Source organism: Lissotriton helveticus, chromosome 6, assembly GCF_964261635.1.
Source record: "Lissotriton helveticus chromosome 6, aLisHel1.1, whole genome shotgun sequence".
NCBI classification, from domain to species: Eukaryota; Metazoa; Chordata; class Amphibia; order Caudata; family Salamandridae; genus Lissotriton; species Lissotriton helveticus.
The window spans coordinates 1,400,324,909-1,400,352,373 of record NC_136067.1 but is presented as its reverse complement, the minus strand read 5'-3'; the positions used below and the strand labels follow the sequence as shown (position 1 = coordinate 1,400,352,373).

Below are 27,465 nucleotides of genomic sequence, written 5' to 3'. Positions count from 1 at the left end.
AAAAACAGCTGCGGTCGCTCAGACCAGATCCCCCTTCTTCCAGGTAATCAGGGGGGACCAACTCGGAGCGTCGTCAAACACTACTCCCAGGTAAGAAAAGACATTTGTCGTCTGGATTGACACGGTTCCTATCTTAAAAATAAACTGCTTTGCTATACGTGGTCCCACCTGCATGACAAATGATTTGCTGTGATTAACCAGCTGATCCAGGTCCTCCATGAACTGAACAAGGGAGTTCAACAGAAGGTGTAACCCCCTGGCTGGCCTCGCCATGAGGACAGCATCATCGGCATATAGGAGAACCGGCAGGCTGTGCTTGCCCACATGTGGGCAGTCAGCTCTTGCCTCCAGGAGAGCCTTCTCCAACGAGTTAATATATAAATTAATAAGGAAGGGGGCCAAGATACACCCCTGGTGCACCCCTCTCCTAATATCAAACTTGTGAGTTATCTTAAGATCTTTTGAATAGGTGACAATCGCTTTTGAGTTTCTGTGGAGGTCCCTTAAAAACAAACAATGTCCCTGTCAATGCCAATAGGGGACCTCATCTGCCAGAGCTTCAATCTGTTAACAAGATCGAAAGCTGAAGACAGATCCATAAAAGCTAGATGGATAAAGAGAGCCACAGTGTACTTATTCAAAACCATATACAAGTTTAAACATTGTTCTGCTGTGGAACGCTCTGGGCGGAAACCATATTGCCCCTCGGTTAATATGTTATTTTCGTCCGCCTAGGTTTCAAGTCTGTCCAAAACCATGCGACCCACCACTTTTACCACTGAATCCAAAAGAGAGATAGGCCTATAGCAAGGAATGCTATCCTGATCTCCCTTGTTAAAAACTGGGACAATTGTCGATGGGGCCCAAGAATCTGGGCAACCAGCCTGAACCGATGCATTAATGACTGCTGTCAGTACAGGCACCTAGGTTTCCACTTTTGCGATGTAAAGGTCTAGAGGAATCCCATCAGGGTCCAGGGACTTGGTTTTGGGCAGTCCTATAAAACCATCTCTTAACTCTTGAGCTGAAAAAACAACCTCAGACTTGCCTTCCTCCCTTTCTTGACCTTCTGTCGGCACGGTATCAGTCTGGAAAATGCCCTCGAAGTGGTTTAACCAGTCTTCCTCTAGCATGTGGGCATCCATTAGGTTGCCAGTGTCTCCTGCTAAAATGGTCTATTAATGATGCTCCAAAACTTTGAGCTATTGCTCAGGGTACTGGCCTCTACTAGTTCTGACCAGGCCTCTTCCTTCAGGGCAGACTTGCGCTTTGCTAAGGCAATCTTGTAGACTCTCCTAAGGTTCTTAACAGCCACCTGGTCACGAGGCATCACTCCCAGGGCCTGTTTCAGTTTTCTGGAGACACAAGAGCACTCATTGTCAAACCATCTCGGTCCTAAATGCATAGTGCACCCCCTGGGGCCCCTAGTAGCTTCACTATGGCACTGAAAATACTTCCAAAGGCATCCATAATGTCTGTTGGGGCGGTCTCGCTATCTGGGCTGATGGCAAACTCCTTGTGACACTGTATTAAAAGAGATTCATGGAAACTTCTCCTGAACAATTTGACCCCACTTTAATCTCTTCCCACTATCCAGGGCTATTAGAGGTGCTCCCAAGGCCTCCTTGGTAGACTTGTTAACTCAGGGCCATTCTATTAAGACACATATGGGATTATGGTCACTATGGGCGCTCGCCTTAACAGAAAAGGCCTTAATCAGGGGGGAAAATGGGGCGGAGACAAAGGTAAAATCAATAAAAGAGTCACACCCTCTCCCGATTAATGTTGGGACAATGTCCGTTTTATTCATTGCCGAGGTTAAGTGGAATTCATGCAATATGGCATTAAGTTTGATTCCCTGAGGGGAATGTTCCATGTGCAAACCAGCTTCTTGCGCACAACCCATGGCTTACACCCCCCCCCAAGCCTAATCTCCGCACATATGATTGTTAAAATCCCCTGCTAAAAAGATGTTATGGTAGCTCTGCCCCCTTAGAATGATGTTCCATAATACAGACCCCAGCAGTGTTATATTGCGTTCTTCGCTGTGGGCAGCTCCGGCATTATGAAAGTTTAAGAGCAAAAGCATACTCTTTCCACTCGAAAGCAGCATCAGCAGTAGGGTGGAAGAAGTGTAGAGCGAGACGACGGAGCTACCTCGAACTTCTACTGAGACAAAGATTACAAGACTCCCCTTGGCTCGTCCTAACCTAGAAGGGGTGGCTGGCACGAAGGTTTTGTAGCTTTCCAAGTGAAATCTATTATCCACAGCCTAAGTTTCCTGGAGGCATATCACATCAAAGTGTTTAACAATGAGTCACTAGTTAGGATCCTCGGTCTTGCTCACAAGCCGTGCGATGTTCTGCGAGATGAAATTACACCCCTTACACTGTTTAGGTCCCGGGTCCAGAGGCCATGCCTCCCCCTTCAGTGGTGAAACGTCCATAGCCTCTGAGCTAGCGCACCGTCAATCACATCCCTCTAGTGAACTCAATGGCGTGAATCTATTTGCCAGACTTATTCCTGTGCTCGCCCCAGGTCGATTCCTGTTACACACGTTTTGGGACTGCCCCTGTGGGTAGCTGAGTGACGGAGAAAGGTAACTTCGTGTCCTATAAAAATATCCCAGCGGAAGTGCCACTATTGCTGAGTTACAGCTCCTATAATTACATTGCACTTTGGAAAACCAAAATTAGTACTATGGACAAAAAGTGCTCAGCACATACCAATAAGTTTCAAGTATCAGAGGATAAAGTAGTACAGTTTTTGAAAATGCAATATAACATCAAACACATAAAAATATATACTCCTAAAGCCCAAAGAGTTTGCTGAAGACTTCGTTTTTTCAAAAAACTTTTCTTATTTCTTTATTTTGATAGGTGATATTTTCATTTAATCGTTAAAAACATGATACATGATCATAGCCGACGCGGAGCGTTTCGTCTCCACGAGACTTCTTCAAGGCTTTATTTGTAATCCTTTGTGCTTATTTTTTCTGAAATGTCCTGCGCACAAGGGGCGCCCAATAGTTTAGTTGTCGTGTTCTTATCACGTGTTAGATCGTGCCTGCCAAGAAGCGAATATTGAATTCTCCTAGGATCGGCTCATCAGCAGGCAAACTGTTATTGCTACACAAATATCTCAAATACATTTCTATCACCAGTGTGGGTTTCTTAAATATATAGCTAGTACCTTTATAACTTTATTACGTACTTTTTATTTAAAACTTTCAATATGACTTTTAAAAAACAATGACATTTACTAAAGATTTTGGAAAATGTTGAAGTTATAAAAGTTTAGGAACTGGAAGCTCTGGTGCTCTACAAGCTAAACTTCTCACTGTTCCTTAAGGAACATCACATATTCTACTTCATCAATGATATAAGTGGTGATATAATCTTAGAAATGGGAGTGCACTGTGTGGAAGGGTTGAGTGTGTAGCTCTCATTTTCTCTTCCCAGTCACCCACCTACATTCCAGTTTTCTGTTCTATATTTCCTTTCCATCTGTCCCTCTTTTCCTCCTATGTCCTTTTACTTCCCATTTTTTTACTCTCCTCTCTCGCTCATGACTTCTATCTCCCACCCAACTGTCTCTTTTGTGCTCTTTGACTCATTCCCTCTTTTCCTATGCCATTTTCTCTTGTCTGTTTTTTCCCAGTATACTTTGCACCATTTCCTTATTCCAGTGGCGGTTGGTAACATTTCAAAGTGGTGGCTGGTAAAGGTTTGGGGTAAATAGCGAAGCGTGGAAGCCCGATAAATAAGGAGGGCTTGGGATGTTATCAGTCTGAAAACCAAGAAGTGTAAAAAAGAAAAAACAAGACAGCAGGCCTTTTCCATCTCTACACCCAGTATGTGGAACAACATCCTCATATTCATTAACACCATCCTAAGAATGCTGCAGTGTAGGAAAGATTTGAACACACACTTCTTTAAAGAATAGTACATCACAATGCCTTAAAAAAAACACTAACCAGCTACAACTCCTACCACTCATTGACCGTAATAGTGAAACATATAGGTATCTTGCTCGGATGTTTACTAACCCTTAGAAAGTGGTTGTGCTTATTTTGGAAATCTGGCACGGTTGACATAACCCTTTCCTTCCTTCCCTTTATCGGAACATTACATGCATCATGCCCTGCGCATCTTGACTTTTTTCACTACCTGCAGCCCTTGGTTTCCAGCAGTCAGAGAAAATCCATGACAGATGACAATTTAATCCCAAACAGTTTCAGAGGCTGTTCATTAAAATTATAGTAGTTAAAATCAAGGTAATTAGGAGACGTTGCATTTCACAAGAAAGCAGAGCAGAATATACTTTTCTCAAGTCGAAATCTGCCACGCTGGTAGCAACTCATTTCACAGCAATGCCACTGGTGGAAAAGTACACAGATTGCAAAAAGTTTGAAAGTGTTTAAAACGAAACTGCAAAGAAAATCTCATTTTTTGGGGAAGTTTGTAGCAGAGGTCACGCAGTGTATTACTAGATGGTAGACTATAGCGTATATTCAGGGCCAATACCGTGTTCCCTTCCTAAAACAATACCCGGGCATCACAAGCAAGTAACAATCATAGACATTCAAGAGCCCAGGCCCCACACACGTTAGTGAAAACACAGCCCGGGCCTGTCAGAACAGTGGGGTTGCTGAAAAAATTGTCTGCCTTTCACGCTCTCACACCACAGCCCACCTTTTCTCCCACCCTACCTACCCAGTGTACATGCGGCCACTTCTTACCTGTGACAAACAGCTCGTGGAGAAGGTATGGAGCGGCCGCCAGCAGCGCACCCAGTCCTGAGGGCACCCCTGACATGGTGCTGCTGGGATCCAGTGCTGGGAAGGCGAGTAGGCGACGATGTCCCTATGGAAGAAGGAGGCGGCGTACTGCTCCTCTTCCGCACCAGCTCAGCAAGCGGGCTCTGGTTCTAGGCTCCTGCTCAGATCCAGCAAGCACGAGAGCGGCAAGGAGTAGAAGCCCACCCCCCCAGTGCATGCTGACCCTTCCACCCCCCAGTGTTAGTCATACCGGGCTGCAGCCAATCCAGACGCTGCTTCTGCTGTCACAGCACCACCTGGATTGGCTGGGGCAGGAAACTGCAACGCTCATCACTGAGCCGGGGGGGGGGGGGGGCTGTGGCTATGAGTCATCCCGGGCTCCAGTATACTGGAGGGGGAAGACTCTAGTGCACATGTCGGGCAGGCCAGAGAGAGGCCGCCCTCCAACCCTACATGCACACTTGGGCCCCTCTGACTCTGATGGAGTGCCTTGTCTGTCAGTAATATGCCCCACCCCCTCAGGTCGGCACTGGAGGATTCTCAAGGAACCTGCCCGCTCATGCCTGAAACTGAAACCGGCCAGCGGCAGAAATGCCTAACACGTCCTAAAATGTTTAGGACTTTTACTTGCATTTAACTGGGGGTCAGAGAGAGCAAAATATCAAAATAGGATGGATGACTGAAAGAATTGATGCATGAGTGAAAGGGTGGATGGATGATGAATGAAAGGATGGATGGATGAGTGAAAATGTGGATGAGTGATAGGATGGGTGGATGAGTGAAAGAATGTATGAATGAGTGAATGAAAGGGTGGATGATCGATGATTGAAAGGCTGAATAGATGGGTGGATAGGTTTGGATATGGATGGGTATATAGATGGACGGAGGGATCGGACTAGTGAAAGACTGAAATATGGATGAAAGAATGAATCAATGACTGTACATTTGAAATGTTGTGTATCAGCGGGTGGATGAATGTATGAATGGGTAGATGCTTGGTTCGAAGAGACAAGAGAGCTCATCTGGGAGAGTTCTGATGACTTGCTTCACTTGCTTGGTGCCATAAGACTTTGTTTCAAAGTGGGGGTATTTTAATTTCCTGGATACTCTCGTGGCATAGCATGTCCATGCATTTGGTGATCTTTTCTCATGAGCAAGTTTAGATGTAGTGGCAAGTATGCTTTAATTCCTTGTGTGATACACTAGGAAAGGTTTGAATTACTCACAAATGTAGAAGTTTTTTGAGTATTCACAAAACGTTTGCTGGTAGTTTCCGCCTTGAAAACACATGGAAATGTACTTTCCCTAGGTGATTGTTTGTGTTCAGGTTGAGAACGAGAAGCTCACACCCCGAGTGTTCATATGTAAGAGAAGAGGTTCTCCAAAAGGAAAATTATGTTCTCGGAAGTCACACAAAAAAAGTTTACAAGTTCAAATGTGCTTGACTGTCATATTTCTGCATGCAGAAATGTATTCCTACAGAAAAGACCATGTATGTAATCACTAATGGGAAACTGAAAATAATGTACATTCCCAGGAGTACTCCACGAATTCTTCGTGAATTCCTCAAACGCCAGAGAGAGTTATTCCAAATATAGGAATAAACTTATTAGAGTATCTTTTTTCTCGGCAAAATTTTTTGTGAATCAGTCATATAGTGATAAATGTCGATCAGAATGAATTATTGAACGGTTTAAAATAGTCGGAAATATGTGACCCTGTTAATCCATTTCAATAGCTATACATTTGACATAGCATGGCTCATGGACCAGGGAATCTGTTTACAATGCACTCTTGAAAGCATCATGTGTTGTTTAGTCTTACAGCAAACCAAAATGTAGCAAAAAAAAACAATATTTCAAAAGTTATGTTAAGGCCAAATTAGGTCTCCTATTTTGAATGTTGTCGATGTGCGTTCAGTATACCAGATTTTAGTTCTAAGTGTGCCTCACAGTAATGCACTTTAATTCATCTGAAAGAATTTGATGTACACAAACAGTAAAGTTAAATGTCAAGAACACCAGAAGAATGACATTTCAATATAAAGATGCAAGAACATCAAGTGTTTGTGGAAACATGCTTGAACTGTGTCCTTTACTAGGAAAATCCCGCAGGTACACGGTGATGGAATCCTAGCACTTGGAATGTTCTTGTGAAGCTGTGAGGTGGATCTGGCTTCTAAGCGCTTGTAAATATGGCGGGAGAGTGCAATGTATCATGTGAAAAGTAATGAGGGAAGGCATTATATTGGGGTTGCAACTCTCAAAAGTCTTTTCCTGAACTTTTTGTTTGATAATGATAGCTTCTTAATTTTGCATAAATATATCTGATTAATGACTACTATGTATTTTTGACCTTCAAATTGATCACATTGAATGTTACAGATTAACCTTCTAACTTTGTGGCCAAGAAATCTAAACTAACATAAAGCTTTTGTGGTTTAATTTTAGTCTCCGCACAGAAGATTTACAAAAGTGGTGCACTGTTGCATGTCCTAACATCTTTTTTTGTGAATTAAAATACACATGTATGGGTGCATGCCTGTATTTTCACATTTATACAAATATAAGTACACATACATTTTTACTTTAAATTAAAGGCACCCACCTTCATCTGTTCTCTTTTTTCCCTTGCTTGTCTTACATGTAGCAGCTTTATTGAAAAATAAGCAGGACAATAAATAGCAGGTTCGTTGGTTCTCTCTAGATTTATCTTTAGATACAAATGCATGAGCGAAAAATATATCTTCACAACATTTAAGTAAATCTCTTGCATGAATGTTTTTGAAATAAAAAAAGTGTTATATCAATATATAATTTTTGATATTTAGCAATATTTAAAGTAAGCAAAGCCACAGCATACAGATCCACAGCTTGTCCGGGTCCCTGTGTTTACACATAGTCCTGCAGGTTGTAACCATTTTCTGGGGGTTGCGTGGCGGGTTGAGGTTGTTTCTTAGAGGTGCATCTCCAGTCTTCTTGCTGCTTCCTGAGGCAAGATGTGCAGAAAACCAGACCTGCAGCAAGTAGGAACCCTGCTGAAACAAATCCCATGTACACCGCTCCACCTGGTTCATTCTTGTTGCTCTCTGGGACCATTGGGTCCAAAAAACTAGAAATTATCTCTCTTGTGTACCATGATGTTGGTATCAGGCCGAAGACCCCCGCCAAGATGAAGCAGATGCCCCCAGCAAAGGCAGTTAGGCTTTTTGTCTCCCGGTCCCCTCCCAAACTAGTACACTTCATGCCAGCAGCTGAGATGAAGAGGCCAAAAGCGGCTAGGACACAGGAGAGGACCATGGTGGTCCGCGCCACCTGGATGTAAACGGGGAGGGCCAGGAGGGAGTACTTCACAGTGCAGCTGAACATCCCCGTGCTGAACCACGTGCAGTCCATCCAGAGCCCCTGCATCTGAGTGATGGCCGTGATGATGCTGGCACCCGTGTCCGCGTTGACCTTCCAGTTGGGCATCAAGGTGGCGGCGATGGCTCCAAAGGCTCCGAGCAGGGCAAGCAGGAAGGCGAAGATCTGCAGCCCTGCCGAGGCCATGGGGATTATCTGTGGTCACCGCCTGGCTGCTGCCCACTCCTCTCCGATGGAAACGCAGGCACCTGCTGTCGCTGATTGCTTTCAAGGCAAAGAGGTCTGTGAGGAGCGGGATGAAAGCGGTGGGGAGGGGGGGGGGGGCGGGAAAGAGAGGACGAAAAAAAAAGGAGTGAGAAAACCAAGATGAACAGATTGAGTCAAAAATCAGAGCGGCAGTCGCTAAAAGAGCGTCCAAACGCAGCCCTCAAATTAATGCGAAGTGGCGAACAACAGCTGAGCATCGAACAGCACTCTGGCGCCTGGGCTTTTTTTCCCTTCAATTTTGCATTCACAAATGATTTCCCCAAGCCAATATTTATAGAGATGGGATATATGTAGAAACCCTCCACCTACCCAGCCCTCCAACGCACACACCTCCCCTCCATTTAATTGCCACGCTATTATGATAGAAATCATCAAGTGCATTAAGCGAGTGACAGCTTGCGGCGCGCGCGCTCACTCGGCATTACGTGGGTTTTGTTTCGGAGCGGGGCGTCTTGAGAGCTGAGGTGGCGCGAGGGGGCACGCCACCGCCGACATAAAAGAAGGCTAGCCTGCGGCGTCCGCCGAGGGACTCGCGTTTCTTCAGAAACAAATCGATAGCCTGCGCTGCGTGCCTGGCGTTGCAGCCCCAAGACATTAGCAGGTAGTGCACGCACAACAGAAGACGTGTGCGTGCCGCTGTGGACGAGGGGGCGGCAGATCCCGTGGAGATGCACGCCTGCCTTATGCTCTGAATTTCTGCAGCACTGGGTTATTTTTTTTAAAAGGTTGACACATTTTGGAAACCCTCCAAATGTAATTATGCCTCCATATCTGGTCTCTATTTGTCAGTTAAGGTACCGACGTTGGCATTTACTCTTAGTGCAGGTACCTTCAACAGTGCCTCAGTGGGATGGGAAAAAGAGGCACATTTTACACCTACACCCCACTTCCAATTGTACCATTCTATAATATAATAGGTAAAGGAGAAATGCATTTATTTTGCAGCGAGAGATTAGTGAAAGCCGTGAACCACATTGTTTACACGGAAAGCTCTTGCTCAACCTTGAAGGCAGCAGCGTAACCATATATTGACTTGCCACTATTAATTTCTAAGAATATAGTTCTCAAATTCACCCTTTCAGTTTATTTAGATTTGGTTTTTATTTCACTTAAAAGCAGCAAAAGTCATCCGATGTTTTCTCTGCCAACTGATAGCTCTCAAAATAGTAAATGAGATTGCTGGAAAGTAAGGCTGTAACTAAAAAAGTGAGCTAGGCCAACCCCTGTGCATGTGAGGCCTGAGCAGTGTATAGGGCGCTGAGAAGTTGGCCTCTTCATGCACTGAAATGTTGGCCAAGTTGGCGCAGCATAATACCTTGTTGCGGGCAACTGTAGTTGAAAAATCTCATTTACCCCTTCGTGCTTTCATTTAACTGGCATCTGCTGCTTCTTTGGGAAAGTATCCGCTTTATATCTGCAGTGTGAATTTTAAATATATTAAAGGTTGGGTGAAAGCTGTTTAGTATATTACAGGAGTTGAATGGTGATGTGATGATTGTCTGCTGTGACTATGTGACACCACAAAGTTCTCCAAACTAGCCGAAAGTAAGGAAATGTGTTTGAAAATGTGCCATTTGTGAGCTACATGCAAGTCCTTAAATTATTAAATGACAGCCCTCAGGCCTGCTCAGACATTCACCTTCAAGGTGGTAAAGGGGAACGACAAAGCTTCAGTGAAGTGCTAATCATCTAGGCCTTGGGCCGAGACTGACATCTCATTTGTCCTTTGAAGTGGTTTGTCTCTCGCCCAATGTCTATGTCTATAGGTTTCCCTGCTCTTGCTATGTAGGGTATGCTGTGGAGGGTGTTCTGTGGTAGCCACGTGGGATGATCAGGTACAGAAGAGGAGTGAGCAAGGAAAACACCAAAACCTTAATGAGTAAGTGCGATCAACTACAGGCACTCTCCAGTCATCATCTGCAGCATGCAGTCATCATCAGAAGAACATGGCCTCTTAACGTGGAAGCCGGAAAACTTTTTTCAATTACTAAGAATTTAATAAGACATAAGCATTTCAACCACAGAAGTAGAAAAACAACTTGACTGGACTCGAGAACAGCAAACAGCCACAACCAGCATCATCAAGCCATCAAACAGCCACAACCATCAATTCATAAAGAGACAAACGTCCTGGATTATCAGCTCTGGGAGTTGGATTGCAGTGGTGTTGCAGCTCTTACTTTAAAAAGATCTGTTGATGTCCTTTGACACTATCTGATGAGGGCCCCTCAATATTTGTGAGAAGATTGGCAGATGAATTCGACAGTCTGCCAAGAGCTCCAGAAAGGAGGAGTACCCGGGCTGCGACATCCAAAGAGGTAATGTCAAGATCACTTTCAACAACTCTCTGTAAGTCTGCGCCGCACACCTGCGTATAATGACAAAAGACCGAAAAGCATAGTTATTTTCACCAGGCCAATCCTGAAGAATAACGTCAGTCACTAAAGCTTCCAGATTGGGTCTTCAGCAGAAATACCTCTGTAACTGATCTGTCAACCAGGATGCAAACCGCACTATATTGAACGGTTCTCAAATGTAGTTCAGTGTCTTGAAAACCTGACCATCACATGCCTTATGCTGTTGTCATGCAGATTCCCTGAGTACTAGTCCGCCACCATGTTGCATGGTCCCGGATGATTCTCTGCCATTGGTGATATCCGCTGGTGGAAACAGAACCCCCACAGTGCCCGGACCAATTCTCCTCAGGGCTTAAAATCTCGTACCCCTCCACTATGTTTATATACCTGACAGATTGACCATGAATGGGAGAACTGCACATATGATCCTGTTTTTTTACGAGGCTCTGGACCGCAGAGGAGCCTGCAAGAAGCTCTAAGCAGTTTATGTGCATTGACAACTTCCTCTTGGACCAAATTCCTCTAGTCGAGAAGATGCCATGCCTGGCACCCCAAACCCAGAGATTTGCATCTGAATTTAATAGTAAACCTAGGGACAGTTTTGAATCTGAAAGTAAGGGAATCTCCCTATCTGAATCTATTATATCCCCAGAAATTCAGTTCTTTTTGAAATCCTACTTCTCTACATTTGTGATGAAATGCAATGTTTGAACCACCTCTATGGCTGTTAGTACGTGTCGCAGCAAGAGATTATGTTCCTGGCCTGAAATATATCGTCCAAGAATACCACCATCCCCAGTCCCTGGGACCTGAGAGCTGCCACTGACAATTTTAACAGTTTGGTGATACACTAGGCATTGGAAGAAGAAAGAATGGTAGGGGGAATACAGGGGGATCTGAAATGTTACACAATATAAATAAAGTAAATCATGGAGCAAAGTGCCAGCCCGAACTTGGATGACCTGAAACATTTAGCCAGACAATAGGTGGGTGGGGGAAGGGAAGGTTGGGCGGGGGCATTAAGAACTGAAGGGGATGAAGGGATGAGAATGCTTTTTACTCTATACATGTTATGACTGCTACAGTTGATTAATGATGTGTGTATTGCATCTGCAAGTTCAATACAAAGAATTAAAAGAACAAAAAAAGAATGGTAGGGACTTGACTAAGCTTCGTTCAAATCTAATTGCAGCATTCAGTTCACTGGTAAGAGAATTTTTCTGAGACTAATAATGTTCTCCATTTTGAAATATCCACAAAGAACAAACTGGTTGAGATCCTTTAGATTTAATAATGGGGAAAGAAATGTGTTCTTTTGAAATTAATCTGTATTGCTCACAAATTGTGTGGGTGTACCAAACAAAGCTCATCTGATAGAGACATATGGCCACAGATTCCTTACCTTTGAATTTCCCAGGCATCAGACTGGATCTGGAAGATTTTCCTTCGAACAATACCCTTGTGCGCGAGTAGGTGGTGTTAGTTGGCTCTGTATGACGTCATCTCCACCGGTGTGACGTCCGCGTCACCTATATAGGCTCAACCTCAGCGTGCTGACATCAGTTCTTTTCTTTCCACGCCAGTTAGCGCAGATCCGTGAAGACAGCTACTCTCTGTCACTTTTTGACAGGACTTTTTTTTTTACTTTTTGCAAATTCAAGCCTTATGGTGCCTGTCACCATGCCATGTCGGTAACAGAGCCGCACCTGGTGGGCTTTTGGTGTCTGGAGCGCAACCATGATTCAAAGTTGTGCTCCAACTGCCGAGCCATGACTTCAAAAGCTTTGAGAGAGCGGCCCCTAAAGCTACTTGCTGCCCAGCGCTCAGCACTGCATCCTTTGACCCTGAGGTCTCGTTCTCGGTCCCCGCCGAGAGAAAGGTCTGGGCACCGCCCTAGGAGCCTTAAGTCTTCGTCCTCCTACTCGAAGTCTTCGAGTCAGTGAGGTAAGAAGCACAAAAAGCACAAGAAGTCGAAGAGTGCTTCAACCTCTCCCCATCGGTCGGCTGTCGTGATGGAGGAGTCTTGATGTTCTAGGCCTCGTTCGACTGAACCTGCACCTCGGTTGGGTCTGCTCTTCCCAGTCTGCTCGGAGGGACCCCCGCCCAACTAAAGGAATTTTATGGCACCATGTGCCTCATATTTGGGCGGCCTAAACTTCCGGCATGCCTTCAGGCTCCTCAGGCACAGAGAGGGCTCCATTGCGTTCCACGCAGGCAGCTGCAGCCTGGCATCGATGACCCCCAATGGATCCGCACCAACGCTATTCATGTCACTGATAACTTTTCCAGCACTGGCCCCGACATTGAGACTCCTAATGCCGGCGACGCCCACTGGCAGCGCCAGGCCCATTGTTAGCTCCGACAAGCTGGATCGGCACCTACCGGCGCTGATTCCGGCTCCGACAGCACCCTTGGGTCCTAGGTCAATTCCTCAGCCTTATTTTGCAGGGCTAGGAATGGAGAAAGATCGGGAGGGGTTAGTGGACCCTTTAGAAGACAAGCCTGAACAGGAAATGGACTAGTATGAGAAATTGGGTGAGGCCAGTGGACTGGGCACCTCTCCAGATTCTGTCCTGCTTTCTCCCCCTACCGTGGCTACGGAGGAGTGCGCTTCATATGATGTGGTGGTGAGAAGGGCAGCTGAGGCCCTGGAAATTCATCTCACTTCGGTGGAAGTCAAGACGAACATCTTGCCTGAGGTCTTTCAGCCGGCGGTCTCCTCCTCGGAACTCCTCCTTCCATTCAATGAGGCCTTGACTGATGTCCTTCTGGGAACCTGGTCCAAGCCCAGCACAGGGGCTCCTGTGAATAGGACAATCTCCGCCGCCACCACCCAAATTTCATCACCAACTACCCTACCCCCAAGAGCTTGGTAGTCCAAGCCTCTACCTTATTAGGTGCATTCCCTTCCGCACCTCTGGACATGGAATCCAAGAGGCTGGATAGTTGGGGTAAGAAAATCTTTTTTCCGCCAGCCTTACATTGAGGTCGATGAACACTGCATGCCTATTGGGCCATTATTCCCACTCCCGGTGGGAAACGCTTGCGCAAGTGCTGCCACAGGTCTCGGAGGAGGCCCGAGCCATCTTCTCCCCAGCGGGATCAGAATAGAGAGATCCCGCAAAGTTCGCCATTAGTTGTGGGCTCCACATGACCAACTAGCTGGGCAGAGTGATGTCATTGACGGTGGCTGTTCGACGCCATGCCTGTCAGAGAACCTCTGGCTTTTCTGGGGATGTCCAGGCTTCCCTCATGGACATGCCCTTTGATGGCACCTGTCTCTTCAGAGACAAAGCAGACATGGCCCTAAAGCAATTTAGGGACTCGCAGGCTACGTCCAAGTCCTTGGGCCTCTCAGTGGCCACACGTCACTCATCTGCTTTTCGACCCTTTCGTGGGGGCTTTCAGCCGTGCCAGCCATACCCCAGCCACAAGGCTGCGCAAGATCAGCAACTTCTGTGCGGCCCTGGGCACAGCTCGTTCCGACCCCATGGGTCAGGCGGCTAGAAGTTAGGTCAGTCCACTAACCCCCCTGCCCCCTCAAACTCTAAAATCTCCTAGTCTGGCCAAACATCATGTCGGACACGTGAGTTCTTCAGATAGTCCCCTTAGACTCTAAGGCTTAGAGACTACCTCTCCATCCATGCCTCCAAATTACGACCGGCTGACAAAGGATCACTTGACTCTGCTTCAGAAGGAAGTCATGACTGTCTTGGCCAAGGGAGCCATCGACAAGGTTCTGGCGCCAGAAGTAGGCTGTGGCTGTTATTCCCACTACTATCTAGTCCCAAAAAAGGAGAAGAGCTTTCGTACTTTCCTGGATCTCGAAGCCCTCAACTACTTTCTCAAAAAAGAAAAGTTCAAGATGCTCACTCTGGCTTAGGTCTTGTCTTCCCTCGACCCAGGAGACTGGATTGGACTTGCAGGATGCTTATTTTCACATTCCTGTCCTTCCTGCCCACTGGCGCTATGTGCGGTTTATGGTAGGCCACCAGCAATTTCATTTATCGTGTTCCCTACCAGCGCCCCTCGAGTTTTCACTAGGCTGATGGCGGTAGTCGCAGCACATCTATGCAGAACAGGGGTGCTAGTCTTCCCCTATCTCAACGACTGGTTGTTGAAGGTGAGTTCGCCCCAGGCTGTCATCTCCCAACTCCAGACTACCGCAAACCTCCTGTATTCACTGAGGTTGACTATCTACGTACCAAATTCACACCTGACTCCCTCTCAGACGCTCCATTTCATCGGAGCTGTTCTGGACACAGTGCAGTTTTGGGCTTATCTTCTCGAACAGCAAGACCAGGATATTCAGGCAATGATACCGATATTTCAGTCTCTATCCCGCACTTTGATGAGAATGACTCTGAGGCTGCTGGACATCATGGCCTCCTGCATCCTGCTTTTGACTCATGCCAGATGGCATATTCTGGCTCTGCAGTGGGACCTGAAGTTCCAGTGGGTGCGACATCAGTGGAATCTCTCCAGCATGGTTCAGATCTTGGAGGGACCTGAACAGGATCTGCAGGGGTGGCTTACCAACCGCTACGAGGTCAGGGGCAGACCCCTCTGCCTTCCCCAATCAATCCATCACTCCTCGGATGGGGGCGGCCATTTGGGATAGGTGGAGATCAGACGACTCTGGTCTCCGGCAGAATCTGGACTCCACATCAACTTACTGGAACACTGAGCGATTAGTTTGGCATTCAAAGTCTTTCTTCCTTCAATAAAGGGAAAACTGTTTCAAGTGTTCACGGTCAACACTACCGCCATGTGGTACTGCATCAAACAGGGCGGGGAGGGGTCATGGACCCTTTGTCAAGAGGCCCGGATCTCTGGATATGGCTATAACAGAAGGACATATCCCTGGTGGTTCAACACCTGGCAGGTTCTCTGAACGCCAGGGTGGAAAACTCAGCAGTCGATGCCTAGTGTATCATAAATGGTGTCTGCTTTCGGAGGTGTCAGAAGGTCTCTTTCATCGGTGGGGAGGGCCTTGGTTAGATCTGTTCGCCTCCGCAGAGAAAGCGCCATGTCAGCATTTTTGCACCCTGGGGTTTCCAAGGCGGCTCTTGCTCAGAGTCGCTTTTCGTCTCGAGTGGGGTTCAAGCCTCATTTGTGCCTTTACCTCCATATCACTCCTGCCCAGAATGCTCAAGAAGATCTGGAGCGACCGGGCCCAAGGCATTCTTGTTGCTCCGGACTTGGCACCGAGAGTCTGGTATCCCAAACTTCTCCAATTAAGCATTGATCCTCCAATCAGGCTGCCCCTTCAGGAGGAGCTTCTGTCACATCAACAGGGGAGGGTCCTCCACCCGAACCTGACACTCTACGCCTTCTTGCGTGTAGTGTGAGCGGTGGCAGTGACAGTTCGACCTTCCTCCCGAAGTTTGCAATGTTATTTTGGGAGCCAGGCGGCCCTTCAACAAGAGCGTGTATGCCTGCTGGTGAAACAAATTTGTAAAATATTGTACAGAAAGATCTATTGATCCTCTAACTGCATCCCTCTCAGGTCTTACTCTTTATTCTGACCCTTGCCCAGCAGGGCTGTGCTCGGGCACTTTCAAAGGTTACCTATCGGCCCGGTCTGCCTTTTTGAGGCTGCCAGACCAACCCTCTCTATTTAAATCCTCTATTGTAAATAGATTTCTCAATGGGGTTGTACATATGTTTCCACCTGCCCCTTTCAACATTCCTCAGTGGGATCTTAATTTGGTTCTCACCTTCCTGATGTGTGCTCTTTTCGAACCCTTTCACAACTGCCCCCTCCAACTGCTTACCATCAAAACAGCCTTTTTAGTGGCAATAACATCTGCCAGGAGGATGCACGAATTGCAGGCTCTGTCATCCAAGGCTCCTTACCCGACCATCTTTCCTGACAAGTTGGTGCCTCACACTAGGACCTCTTTCTTACCGAAAGTGGTCACACCATTCCAAGTTGGACAATCTGTCACCCTGCCCACTTTCTACGCTCCTCGGCACCCCTTTAAAGAAGAGGGGTGACTCCACCGTCTGGACCCAAAAAGAGCATTGTCATTCTATCCTGACCGCACAAAAGAGTTTCGGGTGGATGACCAACTCTTGGTGGGGTATGTGGGAGTGAAGCAGGGTTGTGCAGTGCAGAAATCTGCAATCTCTCAATGGGTTTTACTCTCCATAAAAATCTGCTATGCTCTGGACAAATAGCAACCTCCTGAAGGCTTAAGGGCTCATTCTACCAGAGCTAAGGCTGCTACCATGGTGTTGCAACATTTGTCAGGCAGCACCGTGGGCTTTTCTGCTCACATTCACGAAGCACTACTGCCTGGATGGTCAAGTCCGCAGAGGACGGCCTTTTTGGCCACTCTGTCCTGCAGGACGTTCTGGTCTAACTTGTCCGCAGCCCCTCCTCTGGGGATGGTATTGCTTGGATATCATTTCAATGTTAAGGAATCTGTGACTAGATATCTCTATTAGACGGACAAGTTACTTAACTTCGGTAACACCATGTCTGGTAGAGACATGATCTAACTGCAGATCCCTTACAAACCCACGGTCCTTCCCACACTGCAGACAGGTTCTTAGGGTCATGGCTTTTCCCTTTCAGGGTCCTAGCTGTTTAGAAACACACCATTGTCGGTGCACTTCATGACTCCGCCCTTCTGGCATGGAAAGTCTTGACAAGTAACTGACATCAGTGTGCCGAGGTGGCGCCTATGTAGGTGATGCGGAATTCACAACGGCGGAGACACCAACGTCACTTGGAGCCGACCTTCGCAACCTACCAGCACGCAAGAGTATTGCTCAAAGATAAATCTTCTGAATCCAGTAAGTAACTTGTCCTATAGCTCCTTCTGGAGCAAATCTTAGACCTCCCTGGAAACAAAGTCTATCCCTCCTGAGAGAGCTGGGTTGAAGTAGGAAACCTGGTCTGTACTGGTATGGCATACAATTTCATAAGGAAACCACAGACTGTTCGAAGGACCCAAGGATCGCTTAAAATTATTTCCTGATTTTGTGCTAAAAAGGCTAACCTGCCACCCCACTTTCAGAAGAGCAGGTGGGGGGAGAACTCTTACTTTGAACTCCATTCCTGCCCCGCTCATCTTCTATCGATGCATCCTCCCGTCCTTTGTGGGAAGTACATCGGCAGGGTATATCTGTACTGTTGGCTGTTGAAGTAAGATCTAAAGTAGGTAGTACGGCAGGTGAAACAACCTCTACATCCGCCAGCCACTGGAGACACCCGACCAAACACCCTCATCAATAAGAAGTGAGCTTTATCCAGTGAAGCAAAAGCTTGCACATAATGTCCAATCTCCATTATAAAGTAATCTCCTACTAAAGGTCCCCAATTTTGGATATATTCTCAGTAAGAGTACTTCACTTCTTCTGGGTGACAGGCAGGCACTGGCATTCCCCAAAAATCCCTTTGGGCCCACCTGGATACCACCTCTAAGTCCAGAGGTTCACAAGCGTTCTTTTCCTGCTCAGTCACGCGTAGCATTCTTGTTAATGTACCCAAGGTGTCGAACATCTTCTCCTGGCATGATGAGCAGGCTCTATCCAAACTCCTTCTTGGATACCTAACCACTCCACTCAAAAAGGTGACAATTTTGGCATCCAGGACCAGGTCATAGGCACTTTATCCATGGTAACTAGTCTAGGGCATTCAGCCCTCCTTCTGCACCCCATGGCTCTGTCATTTGAATTCCTTATTCTGAACGTCATGTAGTCATCCAGAAAAAGTGGGGGGGGGGGGGGAATACTCAATGGAATTCAGGTGTTGTAACAAACTCCAGTCAAACATCGAATTACCTTCCGCATACATAAATAGCATCTGTCGCTTGTTAACTAATTTAAATCATTTAGAGGTATTAGTGGCATCATCATCTTTATAATGTATGGCTTCATGAATGGTTCAACATATGCACCCGTATTTGGACCCTGCTATAGGGACTTTAAGTCCTTTTTTGCATTTCTGAATTGAACTGCTAACATCCACATCATGCTCAGACCCATGAGGATTCTCAATAATCAACATACACTTATTTTTCATGAGTTTTACCCCCTTGTAAGCACAGACAAGGTACTTGTTATCAAAGTCACCACTGAGTTACCAATATCTGTAGCCACATTTCTCCAGTATTTGGGGTGTCTTTCATAGATTCACATGCCTGAATCATTCCCCGTCGTCGGAGTAGGAGTCCCACGGTATATAAAAAAGCAGTAATAAGCCATTTGTACATAGCAAATAACAGTTACAATAAACCAGGAAGTGAAGTAGCCTCAGCTACCAATGAAAAAACTTCCACATTAGTGACCATCCAAGTCATTATGTTAGACCAAACTGCAGCCAATCAGGCCACAGCTCCCACCTAGGTATTCTCCCCAGAGACCCAGGCTGTCAGATTTTTTACCGCACGTCGTGTGATAGGGAGTCTCTCTGAGCTCTGCTCAGTTTTCTTCTTCTACTTTGAAATTTTGAAAGTTTCTTCTTTCCAGCATGTCCACATCTAAGTCCCTTTTCAGGGCTTGTGACTCTTGTGGCAAGGCAAGGCTCTTCAAGGAAGACCCTCATTCTCTCTGCATTTACTGCTTGTATCCAGACCATCAGGCTAAGGAATGCAAGATTTGTCGCACTTTTCCAACTAAAACCCTCAGGGACAGAGAGGGTCGCCTCCTACTATGGATACAACGGAATAAGGACAAGGACTTGCCACTCTCTGAGGTAGGAAGTTTGGCCTCTATGTCTTCTATGGGATCTAGGAAGAGAATAGCTGAGGGTACAGTAACTACCCCTAAGGCTAAGGTGGCGAAACAGGCCCAGCACGCTGCTGAGGAACCTTCCACTTCTAAGGTGAAGAAAGCCTGTCAAAAATCTGTCAAACAGCCTGTCATTAAAAAGACTGTGCCTTTATTGTCACCTCAGAGGCCTACAACCAAGGCAGCACCTTCTCTGCCGGTTTCCTGTCAGGCTGCCACTACAGTGACTTCTACTGTGACCTACTCCTCACCAAAACCCTCTTTGGTGGTGTCCTCGGTGTCCTCACCTACTTATGTGCATGTTCAAGTTCGTCCCATCTCGTCGACGAAGAAAATTTCACCTACCGTCGACGAGCCACCGTCGACAAAGCCCTCCTCAGCGTAGAAAAATCCCATCCCGTCGACGACGACACTACCGTCGACGAAGAAAGCCTTGCCGTCGACGGCTTCACCGTCGCCGAAGCACCCGTCGACGGACTCATCGTCGACGAGGAAGACTCCGTCGACGATCCTACCGTCGACGAAGAAGACACCGTCGACGGCCCCGTCGACGAAGTCGTCGTCGACGACGGCCTCGTCGACGAAGAAGATAACGCCGTCGACGGCCCCGTCGACGGCCCCGTCGACGAAGAAAATTGTTCCGTCGACGACGAAAGTTGTTCCGTCGACGACGACGTCGTCGACATCGAAAAATGGATCGTCGACGAGACCTCTCCAGCCACAGTCGTCGACGACGGCGAGTTCGTCCCTCACAGCAAAGTCAATGCCACAGGACTTCTCGGTGGCCCAAGGGAATCCAATGACGCCAAAACTGTCAACTTGCACAGATCTTCAAGTATGGTCGGCAAAGAGCACCACCATATCGTTGCCTTCTCCAGCCACCACTGCGGCGATTTTACAACGCCCATCACAGTCTGCATGTATGTCACCACTCACGATGCCAGACAGGCTTTTGGATTCCGACGAGGACTCTGGTGGAGACTTGTTTCCGGCGGCTACAAGTCCATCTGACTTGCTCATACACGTTAAGGAACAAGAGGAAGAGGAGCAGGTAACGCAACACACAGGGTTGGATCCTGCACCCCCGTCAGGGACACAAATGCCCATGGAATTATTTAGAAATTTGATGTCCATGTTGGATGATTATTATCAACGATTTCCGCCCTCGGAATCGGGCGAATCACACATCACTTCCCCCCCGCCTAGAGGTACTCCGCATTCAGTCCCTCCTAACAGGGAAGAATCGGTACATGCCCCATCCATGCCGGTACCATCTACTCAACCGGTGGACGACAACTCTGAAGAGGAGGCTCATGAAGAAGGAGAATTGGATGACTCTGATTCGTCGGAGTATGAAGATTATCAGGCTGACTCCCCTGCTCCAGATGAACAGCCGAAGGCTGAATCACCACCGGTGGATATTGCAAATTTCCATAGAATTATGGATAACGCTACCAAACGATTTCTCATTACCATGGAGACAAAACAGGATGATTGTTTCCTGTATGATTTCAAGAATCTCTCCCAAAGACAGAGCTGGTCGATACCGATCATAGAGTTTATTTGGAAAGAAGGTCTGAAGATCATGGCCACTCCAAACTCCTTACCTCCAGTTTTGCCACGAGTGGATAAAAAATACAGAGCGCCTGCTTCTTCACCGGCTTGCCTGATTGGACAGGCCAAGACAGACTCAGTCATTGCACAGGCAGCTCAAAAAAGGGCGAAAAACCCATCATCTCAAATCTCCACGCCTACAGATAGAGACGGAAGACGACTCGATACCATTGGCAAAAAAGTCTCCACGATTGCAGCAACCACAGTCAGGGTTGCTAATTCTATGGCGATTCTTGGCCGATACGATAGGCAAATGTGGTCTGACATTTCGCCTTATATTAAGAAACTGCCTGAACCGGACCGGTCTGAGGCGATCAAAATTCTACAAGAAGGGGAGTGTGCATCGTCAGAGATCATTGACGCCGCAGTGGATGTAGCAGCTACAGGCTTCAGACAATTGGCAGGAGCCGCAGTCCTTCGGAGAGAGGGATGGTTGAAATCTACATCTTTTAGACATGAAGTACAGTCCAAGGTCTTAAATATGCCTTATGATGGCGAGTTCCTATTCGGCTCGCACGTGGATGAAGCTTTGCAGGCCATCAAAAAGGATACTGAAACTGCACGATCTTTGGGCACTCTGCAGTTTCGTAAATCTTCCTTTCGTGGCGCAAGAGGAAGGGGAAATTTCTCCAATAGGGGAGGATATTACCAACAGCGTAACTACACCACTTCTCAAAACACACAGAGGTACCAGCCATACAAGCAACAGCCTTATGGCCAGAGACGTAACTCTTACACACAGCCCCGAGGAAAACCAACATATCGTGGAAGAGATAACACCAACAAGAAGTGAAGTTCACTTCCTGCCGCCAAAGTGTCCCCGCCAAAAACAAATTGGAGGAAGAATATCCCAACATTACTCAAAATGGTCCAAGATTACTACAGACAAATGGGTGCTGGATGTGGTATCCAAGGGACACATTTTAGAATTTGTAAAAACCCCTCCAAATTCTCCTCCAAAAGGGCCGCCCCCAGCACATCTCAAGGAACTCTTCATCCAAATCAATTCCATGATTCGAAAAGGGGCAATCGAGAGAGTACCTCGACACCAGAGAGGGACAGGTTTCTACTCTCGTTTTTTCTTGATACGCAAAAAATCAGGGGAATGGCGCCCAATCCTCGATTTGCGTGCCCTGAACAAATTCATCAAAAAATTAACGTTCAGAATGTTAACACTCCAGGAGATCCTACAGTTTTTGGCAGAAGGGGACCACTTGGCAACACTCGACCTTCAGGATGCCTACTTCCACGTCCCTATCTTCCCCAGACACAGGAAGTTCCTAAGGTTCAGAGTGGCTGGCAGGGATTTCCAATTCAAGGTGCTTCCCTTTGGACTACGTTCAGCCCCGAGAGTATTCACGAAAATGCTAGCACCCGTAGCGGCGCACCTACGATTGCAGGGAATTCAAATATACCCTTATCTGGACGATTGCCTTATCAAGGCCAATTCCTACGCCACAGCAAACGACCATGTCCAAAAATGCCTTTGCCTCTTTCAAAGCCTGGGGTTTTCAGTGAACTTCGAGAAGTCAGATCTAATTCCATCTCAAAGAAAGTCCTTCTTAGGAGCAACACTGGATTCCAAGCTCGCCCAGGTCTTCATTTCAAACGAAAGGCAGCAAAAGATCAGAACGATGGCAACCACACTCCTCAGAAAAGAGTACGTTTCTGTCCGGAGATTCAAATCTTTCCTAGGGATGATCTCTTCGTGCATCCCTCTCACTCCAAACTGTCGTCTGAGGATGAGACCATTACAAGAGGAACTCAGTCACCAATGGGTGCAGGTATCGGGGTCCTTCGAGGATCTCATTACACTGACGCCTCGAATGAAGGACACAATCCTGTGGTGGAGTCAGGCACGCAACCTACAAATCGGCTGTGCCTTCCTCGCAGAAGTCCCAAGATTCATCTTGACCACGGATGCCTCCCTCGAAGGTTGGGGCGCTCACCTTCAAGGGATGACGATCAGCGGCAAATGGGACGCTCAACAGAAGAAATGGCACATCAATCTGCTGGAGTTACGAGCCATTTTCCTCGCCCTAAAATCCTTTCTGGCAATCCTACAAGGCTCCACAGTGTTGATTCGAACAGACAACACAACGAGCATGCATTACCTGAACAAGCAGGGGGGCACAAGATCAGCCCGGTTGTCTCAACAGGCTCAAGAGATCTGGACTTGGGCTCTGGATCACGACATCAACTTTTCAGCGGTGCATGTTCCGGGAGTAGCCAATGTATTGGCAGATTCGCTGAGCAGATCCAAGAACAGCACTCACGAATGGGAACTGCATCAGCCGGCGCTGGATCGGATCTTCCAGAGATGGGGTCTCCCCGATCTGGACCTGTTTGCGACTTATCAGAACAAGAAATGTACTCACTTTGCGAGCTGGATTCCCCACAGGGACTCTTGCGGGGACGCTCTCTCACTCAATTGGGAACGGATCTTTGCCTACGCCTTCCCGCCAATTCCACTCATACCCAAAGTCATCAAGAAAATGAGAAAGCAACCGTGTCGAATTATCCTGATTGCTCCACGGTGGCCACGACAATATTGGTTCACGCAGCTTCTCCTTCTATCAGAATGCGAGCCAATTCAACTGCCCAGAATTCCACACCTTCTAACAATCCAAGAAGGCAAGGTGTTTCATCCAGACCCTCAATCTCTGAAATTATCGGCTTGGCTCCTCAACACCACGAGTTTGCGCACTTGAACATTCCACAAGACTGTCAGGAAGTCCTGGCCAATGCTAGGGCGCCTTCCACAAACAAAACTTACAAACTAAAGTGGAAACGTTTCTGTGTTTGGTGCCAAACTATGAATTTGCATCCAATGACTGCGAAGCCAGAAGCGATATTACCCTTCTTTTTGCAGCTCGCTAAATCAGGTTTGGCGCACTCAACACTTAAAGTGTTCTTGGCCGCCATATCACGATACCGTCAGGACGGTAAGACTTCTCTATACTCCTCAAGAATAATACAACAATTCTTTAAAGGCTTATTTCGTATGTTTCCACCTGTACGCCGGCCACCTCCATCTTGGCATTTAAATATAGTCCTAGCACAGCTTCTTCGCCATCCCTTTGAGCCTATTCATAAGGTCGATCTCAAGTTCATCACTGGGAAGGTTGCATTGCTGCTGGCACTAACATCAGCCAGACGAGTGAGTGACATGCAAGCATTCACCATTAAGCCACCATTCTTGCAATTCACACCTGACTCTGTGATACTACGCACCAACCCGAAGTACATGCCCAAAGTACCATCGGATTTTCATCTCAATGAGCCTGTGATACTTAAGACATTTTTTCCCAATCCGCAGTCACCAGCTGAGCGGACTTTACACACATTAGACATTAAGAGATGCCTTAAATTTTATCTTTCAAGAACAGCTGCCATCAGGAAGACGGATCAGCTACTTGTGGCATATGGCAGACCAAGACAAGGGTGTGCTGTTTCAAAACAGACTATCGCCAGGTGGGTCTCATCCACGATAGGGTTATGCCATCAACAAGCAGGTAAACCCTTACAGACCTTACCTAGAGCCCATTCTACAAGAGCAGTCTCCTCTTCAACTGCGTTATTTGCTGGTGTGCCTCTCCCGCATATTTGCAGAGCAGCAACATGGTCCAGCAGGCACACATTCACGAGGCATTACTGTCTGGATTCTTCAAGCGACACCGATGCCTCGGTGGGGAGAGCAGTCCTGCGAAATCTGTTTCAGTAAGGTGAGCCTCTGGTGTTCTCTCCCACCTCCTTTCCACTCTTTACGCTTTCTTATGATGTTGCATTGCTTTCTGTTTATGCATGATAACTATGTTTTGGCGTATAAGAGCGAGATATGGTATTACTGCTAACTACTCGGATTCAGGCATGTGAATCTATGAAAGACACCCCAAATACTGGAGAAGAACAATAGTTACTTACCTGTAATCTGTGGTTCTCCAGTATTGGTGTCTTTCATAGATTCACATGCACCCACCCACCTCCCCTCAGAGTCTCACCCAGACTGTTATGATATAGCTGTATATACTCTGGTACACTCCAGTGCTACACAAATCTGACAGCCTGGGTCTCTGGGGAGAATACCTAGGTGGGAGCTGTGGCCTGATTGGCTGCAGTTTGGTCTAACATAATGACTTGGATGGTCACTAATGTGGAAGTTTTTTCATTGGTAGCTGAGGCTACTTCACTTCCTGGTTTATTGTAACTGTTATTTGCTATGTACAAATGGCTTATTACTGCTTTTTTATATACCGTGGGACTCCTACTCCGACGACGGGGAATGATTCAGGCATGTGAATCTATGAAAGACACCAATACTGGAGAACCACAGATTACAGGTAAGTAACTATTGTTCTTTTTAAAAGAAGAGGATACCGCTTTATTTATTGAGTTGGTCACAGAATTATCAAAAAAATCCCAGAGGTTTCTCTTGAATATCTCGTCTTCCTCTGTTTCCTTATCAACACTGTTACAATATTTATTCTTATTCATAATGTCAATATTGTCATATATAGGGAGCAGACACCCACAAATTGTAATTTCAAATGATAAGTAACTTGTTTATAAGCAACATGCGCAATTGTTTATATTGACCTTTTTTGGCGACAACAAGTAACACACTTTACATATTATTTTTACTCGTAGTTCAATCTTTTTTAAAAGCAGATTTCACTATAAACGAGTGCTGACATCGGTTGAAAGAGCCATTCGTATGCAACCATATTTCATAAATCGCTTAGCTGTTGAATGCTTGAACAAACAAAATGTCAATTACCACACCTTCAGTTACACACTGCACGCAGCCTAGAAGACACTGAAACATTATTTAAATAAATAGCGAACAGGATTGCCTGAAAATGAAATGCATAACTGCAAATACAGTCTAAACAAAATTACAGCAGGCAAAGGACCAAAGCGCGCAAACTCACAGCAAAACTGGTCCGACATGTACTTAACTCAGACAGCAAGAAAACAGGATGTGGGTTATCGATTGCCCTATTTATGGTGCTTAGAGTATTTCTTCTTCCTTCCTGCCCAGGGGAGTAGGATTGTGGAAATAATGTACTTTAAAAGTGCTACTTAAAAAATCAGCAGAAAAAGAGACTGCATAATATGAACCTCCTGTCTTGTATAAAAAAAAGTAGGATACGTGTCACTCATCCATGCATTTTGAGGTGCATTACGTGATAATACAAATTGTAACATGATGATTGATTCGCACCTTCCCGCTTCAAAGAGATATACTTAAAATGTGTGCTTTTATTTTGCAATACCCCCTAACACGAGTAATTAGTAAGCAGTTTTAACTCATTGCCTAACCGATTGCACCCCATTACAATTGCTAATGCAACTATATGCCACAAGTGGTGATAGTGTATGATAATCCGGATGTTATGTTTTTGTTCTGACTTGTAATCCTTTGAAAATGCTTTTAGGTCGATCGGTTGCTACCCGTTTTTTGTAATGTACATTGATCGGGCTTCAACAGTGTCCAGAGGAGTTTCACTCGCCCACCTCATGCTATTGGCTGTTTAATGTATCTTTCCGCCATCCAGGTAGTGCATCAACTGGAATGGAAAAGGGACTATTTTACACCTAAAAAGTACTTTCAGTTATCATGATACTTGTTGCCTTGAATTATTTATCCCTTTATGCATTGAATTTACAAAGCAATCTTTCTTTGCTACTTATTTCCAGGATTGGCGGGGTCATCTGGGAGAAGCTTAAAAGTGTTAAACAACATTTGGGCTTGCAACACATGTAAAGAGCATTAGTGAATGCCTTTATTTACAGGCGTTGACACATTAAATCTGGACCTTTTAGTTTCAGTGCTTTTTATGACTGTTTTTTGATTTCATGCTTATAATTTTAAATATGAAATGCTGTCTGGTGGTAAATTTATATTCTAGCAAGTTTTTTAATAATTAGTGCTGCAAATGCTTTTGGAAAAAAAATATTTATATTTTTTAAATAGTCTGCTAATCTATCAGGGTTCTTCCTAAGGCTACAGTCCTCAGTGGTGAAAGCATTCCAGAGCATGCAGATAGTGAATCCTTTGCATTAAACATGTCATATCTCATTGTTTCTTTATTCTGTTGGCTCAGATTGCCACTTACCCATAAGGTTTATTTGCCTATCAGCCAGCTGCTACAGCCTAGAAATAGTATTTGTGTGCTGTCCTTTCACCCTAAATATTTTTCGCAGTGTATCGTGGATGACAAGTCATGCTCAAAGTACAGAACTTCATGTTACTCTGCATTCAAAAAATAATGTGTTATCATATTTGGTATTAGCATTGGCATTGGTTAGCACAGTGCTTGATCAGTAAGAAACATTGTGC

General features: G+C 46.1%; 2 protein-coding genes across 5 annotated transcripts in view; one reads left to right on the top strand and one right to left on the bottom strand.

Annotated features, from left to right (window-relative positions):
• TFB1M (transcription factor B1, mitochondrial) overlaps positions 1–27,465 on the top strand; it is a 440,085-nt gene that overhangs the window by 289,868 nt on the left and 122,752 nt on the right. The gene's annotated exons all lie outside the window — the stretch shown is intronic.
• On the bottom strand, positions 7,281–8,483 carry CLDN20 (claudin 20). The gene has a single exon (XM_078647012.1). It carries the CDS (start codon positions 8,326–8,328, stop codon positions 7,672–7,674), a length of 657 nt encoding a protein of 218 aa, XP_078503138.1. The 5' UTR covers positions 8,329–8,483; the 3' UTR covers positions 7,281–7,671.

What these genes read in the sequence shown, in the direction of transcription:
- CLDN20 (XM_078647012.1), bottom strand. Translation starts at nt 8,328, where the DNA reads ATGGCCTCGGCAGGGCTGCAGATCTTCGCCTTCCTGCTTGCCCTGCTC.